This window comes from Notolepis coatsorum, assembly GCF_963971535.1.
Source record: "Notolepis coatsorum genome assembly, chromosome: 5".
NCBI classification, from domain to species: domain Eukaryota; kingdom Metazoa; phylum Chordata; class Actinopteri; order Aulopiformes; family Paralepididae; genus Notolepis; species Notolepis coatsorum.
The window spans coordinates 21,977,158-21,994,640 of record NC_140169.1 but is presented as its reverse complement, the minus strand read 5'-3'; the positions used below and the strand labels follow the sequence as shown (position 1 = coordinate 21,994,640).

General features: G+C 44.7%; 1 protein-coding gene across 1 annotated transcript in view; it reads right to left on the bottom strand.

The window, feature by feature from the left end:
* Positions 1-17,483, bottom strand: part of pde1a (phosphodiesterase 1A, calmodulin-dependent) — a gene marked incomplete at both ends in the record, with an annotated part of 257,482 nt that overhangs the window by 39,248 nt on the left and 200,751 nt on the right. Inside the window, one exon of the mRNA XM_084314037.1 lies at positions 7,984-8,085. Coding sequence (XP_084170163.1) covers positions 7,984-8,085 — 102 coding nt within the window. The remainder of the gene's footprint in view (positions 1-7,983; positions 8,086-17,483) is intronic.

Sequence of the window (17,483 nt, the reverse complement as noted above, 5' to 3'; positions counted from 1 at the left end):
CGTATTTGTTTGTAATTTGATGTGACTACTTATGCTGTTAAAATATATAGTTTAGTGGGCACCACATGTAGATAGGGACATATCTACATACCTGTTCTTTAGTCGTTCTTCAGTGGTTCTTTAGTGTTTCTTTGGTGGCTCTTTAGGTGGATTGTGTGTGTGCTAGGGTGCTTTTGGCAGCTTTTTGGTGACTCTAAAGTGAACGGGTTGTGGCGCTGGTGCAGAAAAGATGGCTTCCGTTAGGGATTTTGTGGATCACCCTTCACATGACATGTTGGAGAGGTTTTCAAAAGAACAGCTTCTCGAGCTTGCTGTGCACTACAAGGTCGAGCTTACTCCCAGTGAGAAACGTTTGAAACCATCTGCCTTGGGTGCTTTGAGGGTTTTGCTCATTAGGGAACAGGTGCTTGAGGAGAGGGTGGAGGAGCCTCCTTTGTCTGACGTGTCTCCGCTATTATCTGGTGCAGAGGGTGAGTGGAGGATTATGGAGTTGGAGTTTAAGGAAAGGCAGCTAGAGCGGGAGCGTGAGGAGAGGAGAGAGGAGCGTGCGCTTAAGGAGAGAAGAGAGGAGCGTGAGTTTAACAGTGAGCGTGAACTTAAGGAGCGTGAGCTTAAGGAGAAACAAATGTTGCTGGAGCACGAGCGTGCACAGAAGGAGCTTGAATATAAGCATGCTGCCTTGCAGGCGGGTGCTCTGCATCCAGAGTCACGTTCCGGGTTTGATGTAGGCAGGACTATTAGGATGGTGCCACCATTTTTTGAGAAAGACGTGGAAAGATATTTTCCCCTTTTTAAACGGGTGGCAACCACATTGAAGTGGCCTGATACCGCCTGGACACTGCTGCTGCAATGTGTTTTGGTTGGTAGGGCACAAGAAGCGTACACTGCTCTGTCCCTTGAACAAAGCGCTGATTATGAGCTGGTTAAAGCTTCCATTTTGAGGGCTTATGAGTTGGTCCCTGAGGCCTATCGTCAGCGTTTTAGAGGTTATCGCAGGTCGGAGGGGCAGTCTTATGTTGAGTTTGGAAGGGAGAAGGAGAACCTGTTTGACAGGTGGTGCACTTCTCAGAGGGCAGAGTCAAGAGAGCAGCTTAGGCAGTTGATTCTCCTAGAGGAATTTAAAAGATGTGTTCCTGATACCGTTTCCACACATCTAAATGAGCGTGGGGTATCGAAGATAGGCGACGCCGCTGTCTTCGCCGATGAGTTTGTGTTGACACACAAGTCTGTGTTTTTGGAGGACTACCGTGTTGAGTCCGGGGATAGGCGTCCTGTTCAGGGGGGCCGTTTCCCAAAACCTGTGTCTGCTGGTCAGTTAACTTCACCTCCTAGGCGGGGTGGTTCTGCTGGTGCATTCCCAGAAGGGATTATCTGTTTTTACTGTAAAGAACCTGGTCATATCGTTGCTGGATGCCCGGTGCTTGAGCAGAAAAATTTCAGAACCGTGGCTCTGGTAGAAACCATATGCAGGACGCCTATGCCAACGTTAGATGGGGATGGGGAAAGTATCAAACGTGTGGACAAAGAGCTCGAGGGTTCCTCAAGGTTTATGATGAATGGATTTGTTTCCCTGACTAATGCACTAGAGTCCAAACAGGCTATAACAATTTGGAGAGATACCGGTGCTTTTCAGTCCCTCATTCTGGAGGGGGTTTTGCCGTTTTCAGAAAACTCTTCTTTGCATTCCGGTGTCGTTGTTCGGGGCTTTGGGGGTGGATTTGTGGATGCACCTTTGCATGAGGTCACGCTCAATTCTCCCTTAGTATCAGGCAATGTTGTTGTGGGGGTATGTTCTCACATTCCCATAAAGGGGGTGTCCTTCATTCTAGGGAATGATTTGGCTGGTGACAAAGTGTTGGCTACTCCGGTTGTAACTCCCATTCCTGTGGTTTCTGAGGTCTCTAATGAGCTGGCACAGAAACATCCAGGAGTGTTTCCTGTGTGTGCTGTGGCACGAGAAATGTCAAAGGACAAAAGTGATGTTGTTGATACTTCGACTTGGGACATTACACTTAGTGACACATTCTTTGTTGAATTAAAATGTGTACCTGTTGAGAATTTTGGAAAGCACACTGTGGATGTACCTCTGCATAATGATTCTCTTGATTGTTGTTTTGTATTAGGCCCGGTGGTGAAACCAGAGTTGACATGTGTGCCGGAGAAGCATGTGACAGGAGATGATATGGCAGCGCAGTGTCTCAAGGTCTTCCCAGCCTGTACGGTGGCTGAGGCCATGAACGAATTGGAGGATGAGTGTGGGAAGGATGCCATGAGAGGTGCTGTTGTTTCATGTGACACCGTTCTAGTTGGAGAGGCTACTAAGCTTGACTTAGGCTGCCAGCCTTCCCACAGTAGCTCTATTGTCCCTAATGTTTCACTTGTGGGCAGGGATGGTCCCAGTATGTCAGTTGATGATTCTGACATTGATCCACATGTCCACACTGATTCTCTGCCATGCACTAGGTGTGATGGTCAACCTAGTTACCTGTGTCCTGTGGAGCAGGAGCCGCCTTCGCGACCTGGTCTGTTGAGTGGCAGCCATTTTGATTTTGATCAGGACAATGTTATTTTGGGTGACGCCATTTTAGATGGTGTTCCAGACGTTATTGTGACTGTCGTACTGCCATGTTCCCGGTACACTGGGGCTGTACCTGAGGCGGTACAGCCTACTCTGGATGTTCACGGTGTGCAGTATCCTGAACTGCCAGTGCCAGGTGGGATGGATATGGGTGCGGTGGTGGTATCAGTGATCTATGGTTTTGTTGTGCTGTGTTCTGTTCTGTTAAGCGCAGTTCTCAGGTTGATTTTGGTTTGCAGTATAATTTTGACAGATCGGTATCGGTGGTCGTGTTCGACAGGGGCCGGCCCAGTTTTTGCCTTGAACCATTTTGATGTTTACGTTGGATCCTCCAGTTTACCCCTTGTTGTGTATACAGACCATAACCCTTTGGTTTTTCTTCGCAGCATGGTGAACTCGAACCATCGTTTGATGCGATGGAGTTTGTTCCTCCAGGCGTATAACTTGGATATTCGCCACATCGTGGGAGGGACAACATGCTAGCAGACGCCCTCTCACGATCATGGTACCGGTGTTTGTGGTACCCGTTATCGCTGTTGTGGTAGTGGCCCTGACAACTAAGGGGTCACAGTGGTTTTTTGTTTTGTTTATGGGTTGTTGTGTAGTTGTTGCCTCTTGGGCAACCAGTTTGGTGGGGGAGGTGTTATGTACTAGAGGCCTGATCACTCCTGTGTCACCGGGCATGCAGGTGAGGCCTGCCAATTAGCCAATTAGTGCTGATTGGTTACCTGCTGGGGAGCTTTAAAGGCAGACCTAGTAACACACATGCACTGTCTGTGCTTAGAGAAAGAGCTGTTACATTCTTCTAGTCCTTGTCCGTTGGGTTGCATTAGTACTTTAGTTTACAGTTACATTAGTAGTTCCTTGAGATAGTAGCACTTTGAGTTAGAGCACAGGGTTTTGGTGTTGGTTTGCACATAGGTTGCGTGCCCATGAGCCAGGGTCGTAACAGTACTTGAGAGGAGTTTGCAATCAGCTCGTCGGGAGAGTACAAGTATTGCCGACTGCCTTCCACCTGTTGCCAGGTTGTTCGGTATGGTACCATCTACTGCCGCGTCTCCGGTGTGAGACGTCGTGCCATCTACTACCGTATGGTGCCGCGTACTGCCGCGTCTCCGGTGTGAGACGTCGTGTCGCTCCCCATTTTCCCTGGGGAGGATTCCTGTGCGTGTGCGTTCTCTCTCTCTCCGTGGCTCCTCGTTTTTGGTGTGAGACGTCGTTGTCGCTCCCCATTTCCCCCGGGAGGATTCCTGTGTACTCTCTCTTTTTCCGTGGACCCTCGTTTTTTGAGTTGCTTGTCGGCAGTTGCTCTGGTGAGTCTTGAATCAGACTAGACTCAGAACATTTATACGTTATTCGTGGACTTTACTGTATTCACCTTCAGGTTGCCTTTTTTGTGTTCGCCCTTAAAGGGACAGCGTTGCATTTTCCCCCTGATAATAAATTACGCCCTGTTTTTGTCTAACCATCATACCTGTCTTGTGTTGTGCTATTGGGGTCGCATACAAACCCTAACAGATGCAGCCCAATAATATATTACATCCTCAATTTTATAATCTATATCAGTGATTCCCAACCTGAGGTCCGCCAGGGGGCGCAGGGGGTCCCCCAGACCACAGATGATTTGAGGTCCTTTTTTTTTTTTTTTTTATAATTTCTTTTTAATAATTTTTTTCTTTCAGAGAAATATTTAATTAGCATATTTTTATCATCAGAAGCATGAATAGTCTCTCCACTACAATAAAAAATAAAGATAAATAAATAAACATCTAGACATGATTTTTGAATGTTAACACTTTGATTGCCTAAGGCTAAATTCATGATATACCATCCCTTGCCAGCTCTATTTGTCTATGGAGAAGTTCCCCTTCTTTGCAGGGCTATAACTTTTTAAATTCTATTGCTAAATTGCCATTATTAGGGCCCATTCAATGTCCTATATGTATTGTTCAGGGTGTATGAACGTTAAACTTTTTCATTCACATATTCATACTAAAATATGATCTAAAGTATAAGTATGTTTTCATCTCTTTCTGCAGCTTTCTCCAGAACGTGATTTATAGCCCCAAATGCATTATATTGATGATCAAATACAGTTTGATAGCAATCGGCGCGATATAAAAAAACCAACTGGATGGACTTCTGGAAGTTACTACACGTCATCTGATGTTGACCGGATGGGCGAGGGGGCGTTTATAATTCTGTGGGCAGCGTTATACCATTCATCTAATGTGGGTCAAATGTTCATCATACAGTAGCAGTTAGTGTCGAACACGGTAATATTACACGCTAAAACTCACCCCAGTCTCCGCGGGCCGTTGGGCGATCAGCGTGGGGTAGACAGTTTTCCATTATGGGATGTCGAAATACCCGGTCCATTTCCAGGTTGTATAATAATATATACGTCCAAATCATGTTGTTTTTTCGAGTTATTTGCAGTGATCGATGTTCACTGTGTGAAGACTGAGTCTCTCTAACATTAGCGAGTGCCCGGACCACATATGGAGTGAGTCCTGCCGGGTTAAAGGTAACATCCGTTTTTTCGATCTGCCGATCGGCCACCAGATGGCGGTCTTGAACCGCTAGAGGATTGAGAGGAGATCACACTTGTGTCTCAGGGCCCCGGAAAGGAAATATGATTCCGATCACAGGTTTTTGAAATATTGATATCAAAGACGAGTTACGGCGTCTTCGGCAACTTGAGCATGGCGGGGAAGGACGCCTAAACTCGTCCTTTGGCAACTAAAGTGTTAACAGTAGGCTACCGGGTAGCCGCTAAAACGCGAATCAGTTGACTGTATCACTTTCCGTAGCTAGCCTAGCACGCTAGTTAACTTTCTCGGCTCGTCTGCAGTCAGCCGCCAGAGGCGAAAATGTGTGACAAACGAAAAGGTGATGACGGCAGCTCATCTGCAAAAAAGGTTAGGACCTACAGCAATCGCGAAAATTACGTCACCATGGGCTTCACTGAGGGACCAGACAAACGACCTGAGTGTGTGATTTGTGGAGAAAAGTTGGCAAACTCGAGCCTGAAGCCCAGCAAGCTGAAGAGACATCAGGCGTCTAAGCACCCAGAAACCGTTGGGAAGGATCTGGACTTTTTCCGGAGGAAAGAACAGTCTCTCAAGGTGAACAAGCCTGTTGATGTTAGAGTAGCGTGGAGCAGGGGTGGCAGTGATTTACAGAAGGCTACCGAAGCCTCCTTTGAGTGTTCGCTTTTAATTGCAAAAGCAAAGAAACCGCACAATATTGGCGAGCAGCTCATCAAACCAGCCTGCATCAAAATGGTTTAGAAACTGTGCGGCCCACAGGTGGCGAATAAACTAAAATCAGTACCACTCTCGAACAATGTAGTGAAAGACCGAATTGATAAGATGTCAAGTGATTGCGAGCAGCAGCTGTCAGAAAAGCTTAGAAAGGGTCCATTTGCCATACAACTTGATGAAACTACAACTGTCGCAGACGAGGCTGTGCTCATCGTTTATGTGCAGTATATCGAAAATGAGGATCTGAAGCAGGACATTCTCATGTCAGTCAACCTTACTACCACCACTCGAGGTGAGGATATTTTTACTGCAGTGGATTCTTACTTCATTCAACATAAATGCAAACCGTTCACCATTAGGGCCTGATTTGAGAGGATGAATACAGGATTTGAATATTGGCCAACATTTTGAAATACATATGGTGCAAGATGAGATTTGTTGATTGAAGGCACAAGTCAAAGAAGCATAGTGGGTCTAATTATGATGCATATGCCTGTGTATAAGCAGTTTGTTATTAAAATGACAAAAAAAAGTATTAAAATGACAAAAAATAAGTATTTTATGGTATTTTATTAGGAGGGGGGTCCAGGAATTTCATCAGAGATGTTTGGGGGTCCCTGGGGGAAAAAAGGTTGGGAACCCCTGATCTATATTACTGCACATGGCTACTTTTTCATCAAATACAAGCAGTCAGATAAATAAACTTTTATTTAGAAAGTTCTTAAATCAGAATGTCAAAATAAATGTCTTTACTAGTGTTGCATGATACAGATACTAGAAAGGTATCTCGATACCCAGCTGTTAAAAACGGCTAACCCTTTCACTGTGACAATACAGAAGGTTAACCCTTTCACAACCACACTACAGAAGGTTAACCCTTTCACTACCACACTACAGACGGTTAACCGTTTATAGTGTGGTAGTGAAAGGGTTATGTGGGCTGACTTTTGTAGGTTGGAGATCAGGTGAGCCACTGTGTTCTGTATGAGTTGAAGTGCCTTGGTGGTACAAGCCGGTAAACCAGCTTGTTACTTGGTAGGAGCGGTCATCAAGGTAGGATGACAGCCATGCCAGTGGAGAACCTAAAACTCCCATTCCTGCAAGGGATGTGAGGAGGATCTAATGGTTGACTATGTCGAAGGCTGCAGAGGAGAGGCCTTTCACTTTTGCTGTGACTGCTATGAGTCTGTGGAGTGACCAGTCTTGAAGCCTGACTGATTTGGGTCTAGGAGGTCGTTCTGTAATAGATAACCAGGGAGCTGGTTGGATACCTTATGTTCAAGTGATTTAGAGAGAAAAGAGAGAAGAGAGACGATAGCTATCTATGACGGTGGGGTTCAGGGTTGGTCTTTTTATGAGGGGTGTGACTCTGGCCTGTTTTAGAGAGATGGGAACGACCCTGGAGTTGAGAGATGAGTTGATGGTTGCAGTCAGGAATGGGAGGATGTCTGGTGCGATGTTCTTGAAAAGTGGGAAGGGTATCAGGGCCTGTAGTGGGACTGTTTGATATCACCAATGTCAGAACATTGGCGTCTATAAGGGGAAAGAAAGATGACAAAGTGAAAGATGAGGTTCCTGTTTGAGGCGATGAGGAGGGAGGACATGGTGGCATACAGTTTGTGGAGGTTCTTAGTCCAAGCCTCAATCTTATGGTGCTTTGGCAGTAGTAATGTTTTTGGAGAATACTGAAGGTCAGCCTGGGTGTGGAATGGCTGGCAGGCTTCTTTGCGAGGGGACAGAGCTTGTCGAAGAAGATTGAGAGGACTGAAAGGAGCGTGGAGGTTGCCGTATCTGAAGGGAGAGCAGAGAGTCTCACTCAAGGGTAGAGCTGACAGCATGTCAGAGGAGAAGGTGGAGTGGGACAGGGGGCATAGGTTGCGTCTGAATGAGACAGTTTGAGTTGGGTTGGGTGGTTTGGGGTTTAGCACAAGAGTTATTGAAAAGGATACAAAGAAGTTGTCTGATAAATGGAGTTGTAAAAAAGCAGACATTTCTATTGCTTTGAAATGTATTTATAATTTTTTTTTTTTTTTTTTACGAGTACTGTCCATCTCAAAATCCCATGGCACACTTGACTCTGTTTTGCAGCACAACACAGTTGAGAAACAGTAGGTCAGGGCGGGTCAGGTGTGTACTCACCCGTGTGTCTGTGTCAAAGCGTTCCTCATAGTTTTGATCTGCTGGAAGTGACAGGACATGTCTGTTGACATCACCATCTCTATCACCAAGGACCTCAGCTCCCTGCAGACACAATAACACATACATCATTAAGAAATACATCATCATTAACATATATACATAATTTCGCAGCTGTCGGACGCCTATGTTGTTTAACTTGTTTTATATCATCTAAACAACCACACACCCGTCGTAACTGCAGCCGTAAATGTAGTAATGTGCAAGATGCTCTTGTGGAGATTATTCTAGACTATGTGTTTGGTTTCGGCGATCAGAAGTGCCTACAAATGAGCACTCCAAAGTGGGAGAGTTTTCCAACAACAACGGATGATTCCCTACGACCCAACATTGAACCGGGTGTGGAGGCGCCGCCCTACACAGACTTCTCTGACATGGTACAGGCCCTGAATGAGCAGCAGTGGTTTAACTTCCAGGCATGTGAGAGAGCTTTCAGGAAAAGCTTGGATTCACTGCAACGAGAAATGCCACTATGCTTCATCCGGAGACCCTAGAAGCTGGATCTAACTCATAACTCTCCTGAATGGAATATTTTTCAGAAATGGAATATTTATATGGTAAATCACTGTGGACACTTGCTTGGCTCCCCTCTCCTGAAATATGTCGCTCGAGTTCTGAAAAAGTTCCCGGTGAAAGAACACCAGCACTGGCCACGGCCTGGTTTGAATCGCAATTGCGGCTCCTCCGGGAGACAGTGCAGCTGTCAATAACATCAAGGGGAGGCGGCCAGCGGAGGAGGAAGGTGAGTCGAAACAAGCTGTCCTCTGGCAATGCAAACGTTCGAAAGCCATCAAGATTGTATTTTTTTTATCCACTTTTTCTCCAATTTTTTTTCAATTTTTCTCCCATCCCAATTTTGTGTATCCAATTCTTCCCTCCCCTGTCTTGAACGTTGCTAGACTATGCCTCCCACAGGTCGGTTGTAGTGAGGACAGAAGCCTTGCATCACGTGTCCCCTCCGGTACACGAGGAGGCAGCCTGTCGCATCTTTTCGCCACAGCAGCTCAAACTCTCAGTGGCGAGGAGTAACGCGTGGGAGGCTCACGCTGCCCCGTCACTTCCTGCCCACTGCGCCAATCAGCCGCCCCATCAAGATTGTTTTGAACAACAGTGAATATCCCAAATAGCTCACAAACTCAATTCCACTCCAAGTTGGTATAAAGACTGTCCATGGAGTGCAGTAAACTTTGTACTTTGTACCAATGGTTAAAGTGGCTTTGTAGATGTGCTCCCCAAAATGTAATTTCCCAAAACCCCGTTCAGGGTTATGCAGATGATGTAGTAATCAGTGTTAATTTTGGCAGCTATTTTCCTTTTAGTTTTAGTCTTAGTCATGTGTCAAGTGCTTCTTTTTCGTTTTTCATCATATTTAGTAGGGATGCTCGATATTTGCTTTTTTACCGATACCGATATACCGATATTGTCCAACTCTTAATTTCCGATACCGATATCAACCGATACCGATATATGCAGAGTCCCCCCCAGAATTTGTTCTTACTTGCTTGCCTGGGCAAATAAATGTTATAGAAATGTAAAAAAAAATAAAAAAAAATTGAAAACCGATACCGATATTTTCCGATATCACATTTTAATGCCGATATCGGCCGATAATATCGGTAGGCCGATAATATCGGACATCCCTAATATTTAGTCATCTTCATTTATTTTTCGTTTAGTCAGTTTTAGTCAACTAAATGTCTGAGCATTTTAGTCTTAGTCAGTTTTTGTCTCAATTTTGTCTTTTTTGTTTTAGTCTAGATTTAGTCGACGCAAATGGATGACATTTTTGTCTATTTTTAGTTAATGGAAAAAAACGTGTCAGAAGTCAGAAATAGTCAACATGGAACATTTTCTGATTTAAATTGCGTATTTATTTTTTAACCTAGGGGAATCTGAGTCGGCAACACAAGTGATACACAGGAAGTATATATGTTGGTGTAGACATGGTCCAATGTATTGTTGCTCCTACAGTATATGTTGGTGTAGACATGGTCCAATGTATTGTTGCTCCTACAGTATATGTTGGTGTAGACATGGTCCAATGTATTGTTGCTCCTACAGTATATGTTGGTGTAGACATGGTCCAATGTATTGTTGCTCCTACAGTATATGTTGGTGTAGACATGGTCCAATGTATGCATCAAAGAGAGCATTACGGATGTGGTGACGTTGTTTCTGACCAGAGAGACAACGCTGAACTCTCTCTGTCTTCTGTTTGCTGTGTCTTTCCTTTCTCTCTGCCATGTCTGTCCTCTCTCTGCTGTGTCTGTCCTCTCTCTCTGCTGTGTCTGGCAGCGGTTTATTCTATAACAGGATACTGTAAACTAAGTAAACAGAACACACAGTAGTACTAGTAGTAGTACACACTGATTGCAATCTGCTTGCATAAAAACATTATATAAAATCACATTCTGAGGTCAGTGTTAAAGTGCCACATGGAAGAGGTCTGGTTCTGTGTCGTATGGTTCTCGCTCGGCGTCACTACTGCACTATACCTCGCTCGTGCACGCGCACTGAATAAAAAATTCCACAATGTACCTTTACATCCCAACATTCGTCTGACCACACCCCTATCAGCTTACCTTCATAAGCAGGTGTGTGGCCACCTACTCGCCTCCTTCTTCGCTTTCACCACAAGGAAGTGCCTTCGGTAGATCCCCACTTTACGAGGTTGTTAGTAGAAGAAAGTTGGAAAACAAGAGATACGTTGACATCATATCTTTATTTTCTCTCTCACTATTTTCGAGAAAATACGGCGATATTGTCTTTGTTACTGGAGTGTCTGGAAGATGATGATCATTCTACACCTCCACCGGGTTTCGTATTAGGAGCTCACGCCGCTGACATGCTTCCCAACTACAATCCTCCTTGCTGCGGCTGGATGGGGTAAGACCCTCCAGCAACACAGCTGGACTGTAGGACGCACTGACTGTTGTGAGAAGCGGTGGGTTCCAGGTTGGGTGAGTAATGTTTGCTTGCGAGCACCACTTGTATGTTAGTGCTATGGGGGCTAGCTGACAATGTTTACGAAAACCAGCCCCAGATTAGGGTCCTCTGTTCAGCCTCTTAGGCGACGGCGGAGGATCTTGGTTTGAAGCCCATTATAGTCAACTAGTGGGCCACGACCAGTAACTGGTGATCCCAGGATTCTCTGGACGAGTGGATGCTTCTCTGTCACCGTGTAGGCCCCATCTTTCATATACAAATGAGAGTATACTGTAGTGGAAAATGTATAGTTTCTGTATGAATTGATTATGAACTGATTATGAATCATCATTGCTATCGATATGCACTCTACCACGGAGCTCTGTAATATATTAACAGATCTCTGGTGATATATTGACAGACCTCTGTGGGATGTATTGATCTTTACCAGGACGGGGGGGGGGGACATGATGACATCCCGGTTTTGGGATAGATGAGATCGTATGATGTAAGGGGGAGGAGACGCCTGTCATGTTGTCATGTGATCAACTGTTCTAGAATGTCTATAAAGGTCAATGTAAGGGGAGGGATCTCTCTCTTCTTCTTCTTCCTCCTTTTCTGACCGGCGCCGGGTCCCATATCCATTTGGTTCTGTATTACTCCTGTTCTGTTCTAAATCAATTCTGTACTCTTAAACCAATGCTTTAAGTTGAATAAACTTCTATTGATAAGACCAGCCTCGTCTGCTTTTCCTTTAGAAGCCCATTCCCCATCATATTGGTGACTCCTGACTTGGCTGCCCTGGGCTCCTCGGCCGGTCCGGCTCGTGGAGAACTCTCTCGCAGAATTCGGCAGATAGGTCGACAACCCCAGAGGTAAGCGCTTGGCTTTTAGAAATTATCTGCTGATATAGTAATTCTGCGAGAGAGCAGTTGAGCCTGGCCGACTGACTAGCTCAGTTAATGGCAGCTAAAAAGAACACATAAGGAATGGAGACGATGCGGGGCTGGCACTAAAATGTATCCTTTAAAGGCCAAATTTACATTTGAAAGGCAATTGATCTGATTCTTGGTTTAAGCGTTGCTTTCTTTTTCTGTATATCCTTCTATTTCTACTGGTCTCTCTCTCTTTCCCTCTACCGCCCTCGGTAAACCTTTACTCTCTACCACCCCCCCCCCCCCCCGCCATTTCTCTCTTCTATATGGCAGACTTAATCATTACGGATTGTTTGTGAAACTTTACTACACGGCAGGCGGGCTATTTAGAGCAGTCTGTGACTTTTATATATATTGTATGACAGGCGAAGCTATTTTGAGCAGTCTGTAAACTTTACTACACGGCAGGCGGGCTATTTAGAGCAGTCTGTGACCTTTTTATATATTGTATGACAGGCGAAGCTATTTTGAGCAGTCTGTAAACTTTACTACACGGCAGGCGGGCTATTTAGAGCAGTCTGTGACTTTTATATATATTGTATGACAGGCGAAGCTATTTTGAGCAGTCTGTAAACTTTACTACACGGCAGGTGGGCTATTTAGAGCAGTCTGTGACCTTTTTATATATTGTATGACAGGCGAAGCTATTTTGAGCAGTCTGTAAACTTCACTACACATATGGAAGGCGGGCTATTAGGAGCCGTCTGTGACCTTTATTACATATCTTAAACTGTCGGTGTACATTGTTACAAGTACAGTAGACTGAGCCAATTTGAGCTGTGATATGAGATACGCAATTTGATCTTGATAAATTGTGTGAAATAAACACGTGGCTATCCTTTCTCCTCTGTTTGTCTAAAAAGACAAAAACTGGATTGATCTCAACTGGCCCACCACTCAGCAGAGTCGAAATTCAAGTCAACAACAGGTAATCTGTTCATAAATGAACAGGATTGGATAAAAAGCAGGCCCCTGCTCTCTGCTGTATTAAATAATTGTACATTGCTTAAAAGGACCCCTGTTATATACCACAATAGGACATAGTTACAGTTACAGTGGGAAAAAGTAACTGTTTGAAAAACAAGTCCTTGTTCTGTTTGTTTTTAACAAGAACAACCACATGAGATATATTCTTGAAGACATTTGATATTTTTCCATTCACACCTGGGAGCTGCCCAGTACAACCACAGTCTGACACCGTTGGTCACTGAGCAACTCCACTGGATCAATTGGGGGTCAAGTGCTTTGCACAAGGGCACTTTAGCGGCAGGAATCGAACCAGCGACCTTCCGGCGCTTTTGTAAATAATTAACCCCACCACCGACACAATTCTGGGCATTCGGCCAATTTCAAAACGTATGTTTGCTCAAGCGGTGAAGTCCAACCATATTGTGATAAGAATACGAGATGGGTCAATAATTAACAGGACTTGGCTGCTGTTTTTGTTTGTTTTGTTTGTAAGTTAGAGGTCGGGTGCTAACTGGGTCTCACTGACACCTGGTGGTTAGACACACAATCACGCACACAAAGACACATAATATACACATACAGACATACACACAGTCACACACACACATAGGCAACAACATACACACAAAGAACTGACTACACACATACACACACACAAACTTGTCATAACTGTTTGAGCTGAATAGGGCCGGCCCACCAGCTGAAATAAACAAGATGGCGGCTAAGTTCACGTCAGAGGACATGTTGACTGAATTTAACCCTTTGTTGAGAGATCTAATTATTTCAATAGGTGTCCGCTGGGACGAGCGCATGCAGGTACGGCAGGAACCAGACAAGGTGGCTGCTGAATTTGTAGATGTGATGTTTATGGAGTTGAAACCAATTTTAGGGGATTTGATTCTGTCAATAATTGAACACTGGCAGACGCGCGCTGGGAATTGTGACATAGGTTTGCCTCCCAGGGGCGCCTCTGACCTTTGCCCGTGTGATGACGCTATTATTCACAACCACGTAGCTGGTCAGCCACCAATAATGAATAATCCACGGTCTCAGGCCCCCGGGCGACAGATGACCTATGGCTCGCAGGGTACACAGGGAAAGGGAAGGGGTCAACCATTTTCCCGTTTCCACTGTTGGAACTGCGGGAAGCAAGGGCATAGGGAATCTGTCTGTGGAGCGCTCTACCAACCTGGCTCCGACTTTGGGCGACAGCAAGGGCCCGGTGCCCATGTGAGGCCACAGATACCAAATAGGCAGTCTGGTTCGTGGGATACGAGGAGGGGTCAACCATTTTCCCGTCAACACTGTTGGAACTGCGGAAGGACGGGTCACAGACAGTTTGAGTGTAGGTCATTTTACCGATCTGGCTCTGATTATGGGCAGCCAGCGTCCCAGGGGGGAGCTCAGGGGTAACAGAAGGGCTCTCTCTCTCTCTGTCTCTCTCTCTCTCTCTCTCAAACTGTTTTGGCACGAATCACCGTGGGTCTATCGATAAATAATAAGAAGATCTTCGAGCATTTGCAGTTAAAATAGTATATATATATATTTGTATTAAAGGGCCGATCAACAAAATATACCAGGAATACCAAGCCTTATAGTAATCAGGGGTGGTTTGGGGGGACTGTGTTGACATAGGTAGATGAGATTATTTAATAAAATATATATTTAAAGAAACATTAAAGGACAACTCTATTTTTGGATCGGACGAGTGGCCTTCACGAGGCACAGACGCGTCAACGTATATGTTCTAGCAAAGTGCAACGTGGGATTGGCCCATTGACCAGAATTGGAACCCCCCCTCTCACTAACTGGCAGAAACTTGGCTCATGAATGATTGATGGACTGGTTGAGAACTTGTTGACAGATGCAGAGCGCTGTAGGAAAAGCTGCATGAAAACGGTAAATGTCTGGCATCAATGATTGCCAAATGCGTATGGTCAAGTTACATTAAAATCATTTACATTTACAGATTACAACCTTTATCCAATGGTTAATATTTTGATAGAAGGTAATTTACTGTATTTGTATGGCTTTTACACTTAAAGTAGAAAAACTAAAGTAATCTGGAGAATAATACAGTGAATCTCCCGTGAAAGAACGTTTGTTTTAATTTTTTGCAGTATGGGCATAATGTCAATTATGAACGGTGTAGTAAGTTCCGTCCCGGCCTGATTTTAAGATACCCTTTTTCACCCCGTCAACAGGGGGAGGGGGTGTATAGCATTATAGCATCAGTATAGCAGTATAGCATCAGCTGTCCTTTTCAACGGTGGACAGGGGTTGGCACACATGACCGGTGTATATATATGGACAGTCATATCTTTACAGTGTGGACTACAGTATCCGTGTTTTTCTTTAATGTAAAATAATTTAGTTCTCTCTCAAATGCTCTTTTCAGATTATTTTTAAAAGCTTATCTTACTGGTGTACTGGCAGTTATTCCAATATGACATGGCTCTATATAACACAGTTTTATTTGCTGCATTGAGTTTTGGTAGTAGCAGTGTGACTGTTTCCCTAGAGGCAGGCCTAGTGTTATACTTATGTCGATCAGGTGTGCATGTTAGCTGTGAAGGCAAACAGATAGGTTCTCTTGCAATATATATTCCTCATGAACAAGATCAGGCTGCAATCCAGTCTGTCTTCCACCTTCAAACAACGACAGCTTGGTGTGCATCACTTCCACACTGTTTCTCATTGAGCAGTTCAGGGCCAGACGGGCCGCTCTGTTCTGAGTGAGCTGGATTTTATTGAGCTCTTATCTTGAGGTGTTAGACCGGACAGCTGGACAGTAGTCAAGGTGAGAAAGAACTAACTTGCTCAATAGCTGTTCCGTCTAAAGATATATTTGGCTTCACGTTTTTCTTATAGCATGCTTGGATCCCAATATTAGGCTCTTTGTTTTTGAGAATGTTTAACTTCAGCCTGTTTTCAGACACCCAAGTGGACACTAAGTTCAATTATCTCTGAAGGACTTCATTAAGTTCTTCTGTCTTGTATGATGATGCATACGTTGTAGTATCATCGGCGTACATAACCATACATGTATTTTCTAAATACCCATGGCGAAGCATTTGTAAAAGTGACGCAGAAGACTGGCCCCAGGTAGTTTCCCTGTGGAATTCCACACTGTCGGGGTTAAGCACCTCCTGGTGGTCCCCAGGTCCAGGCTGAAAACAAAGGGTGATCGAGCCTTCGAGGTGACGGCACCAAGGCTCTGGAACGCTCTCCCCCTGGACCTGTGAACGGCCCTGGTTTCACTGTTTTTAACTGCCGTCTGTTGTTGTTGTCATTTATTTCTGGTTTTGTTTATTGTGGTTTTTATATTAAGCTGTAGTGTAAAGCACCCTGTGCATTTGTGCTGTGAAGGGTGCTATATAAATAAAGGTCATTCATTCATTCCTAGAGTTGTACCACAGGGTACCTGTGACGGTGCGGCTCCGTCACTGACTTTGCGGGCAGTGCGCATACTGTACATACACACACACTCATTGTCTGTCTTTCCATATACCATAACCGTATAATGTAATGTGGTGCGTTTCATGTGGACAGCGCACATGGGAACGCACACACGCCATATGCCGCGGAGCAACACACACACACACACACACACACACACCAAACATTCCCTCTTGTCAGCTTTCGTAGGATGTCCGAATGCGCACAATCATTTCATTCCGTTTCCGTTGTTATAGCAGAATGACGTTCATACAGCAAGACATTCATTCATCACATCACATTTATTTACTCACAGTCATGATGCATTCGCTTCGCTCTGCACTCCTAGGTTGACGTGTTGGCCAAGCAGAAGCACACATATCCGCCAGGTTAAATGGGAGGGGTTGACGCAAGGTAATCGTCACGTGAGCGATATGATTGTATTGTACTGTTTACTTGGTTATCTGTAATTTAAAACAGTTGGAAGTTATGTGATATAGTGGAGGATATATATTTTGTGTGTAGGAATTGGTTTAATGTGTTAAAAAGAATAATAATATGTACATCCTGTTTAAAGCCTAGTGGGAGGGGCTATTGGATACAAGAGAGCTGCTTTGGCCCAGGGACGTCAGTCTTGAATGGACTGAGTTACAGTGAAGGTAACCAGGATCCCTAGTACAACGTGTTGGTATTGCTTGTAGTAGAAGTAGTAGTGTATATTGTGTATTTAGACTTTGTGTAGTGTTAAGTATTAAGTATATTTTGTTTTGTTTATTTGTTTTCTCTTTTTCCACTTTTGTTAGATATAGTAAGTATAGGGTATTTTGGTTTACGTTACTTTCACTTTTTCACATTTTTTGTAAAACTATATCACCTCTGCACTTTTGGGAGGCGGGAAATAAACACCCACCAACGAGATCTTTCGACTACGCCTGTTTATGAGAGAATCAAAGGAGTTCGGGAGAGGACCCCGTCACATATGGTGTCAGAAGCGGGGTTCTGCACTGGTGGAGCGTACAGCTGGTCCTCCTCTTCGAGCGTTGACGAACTGTAGAGCCAGTTTAGCAGCTGCCAGTCCCTCCCCTGGCTCATGCTCCTTCACCCATGTCCTCACCTTGGAGGGAAGTAGCAGGAGTAACTGCTCCAAGATGATCGCCTCTCCAACCTCCTCCTTGC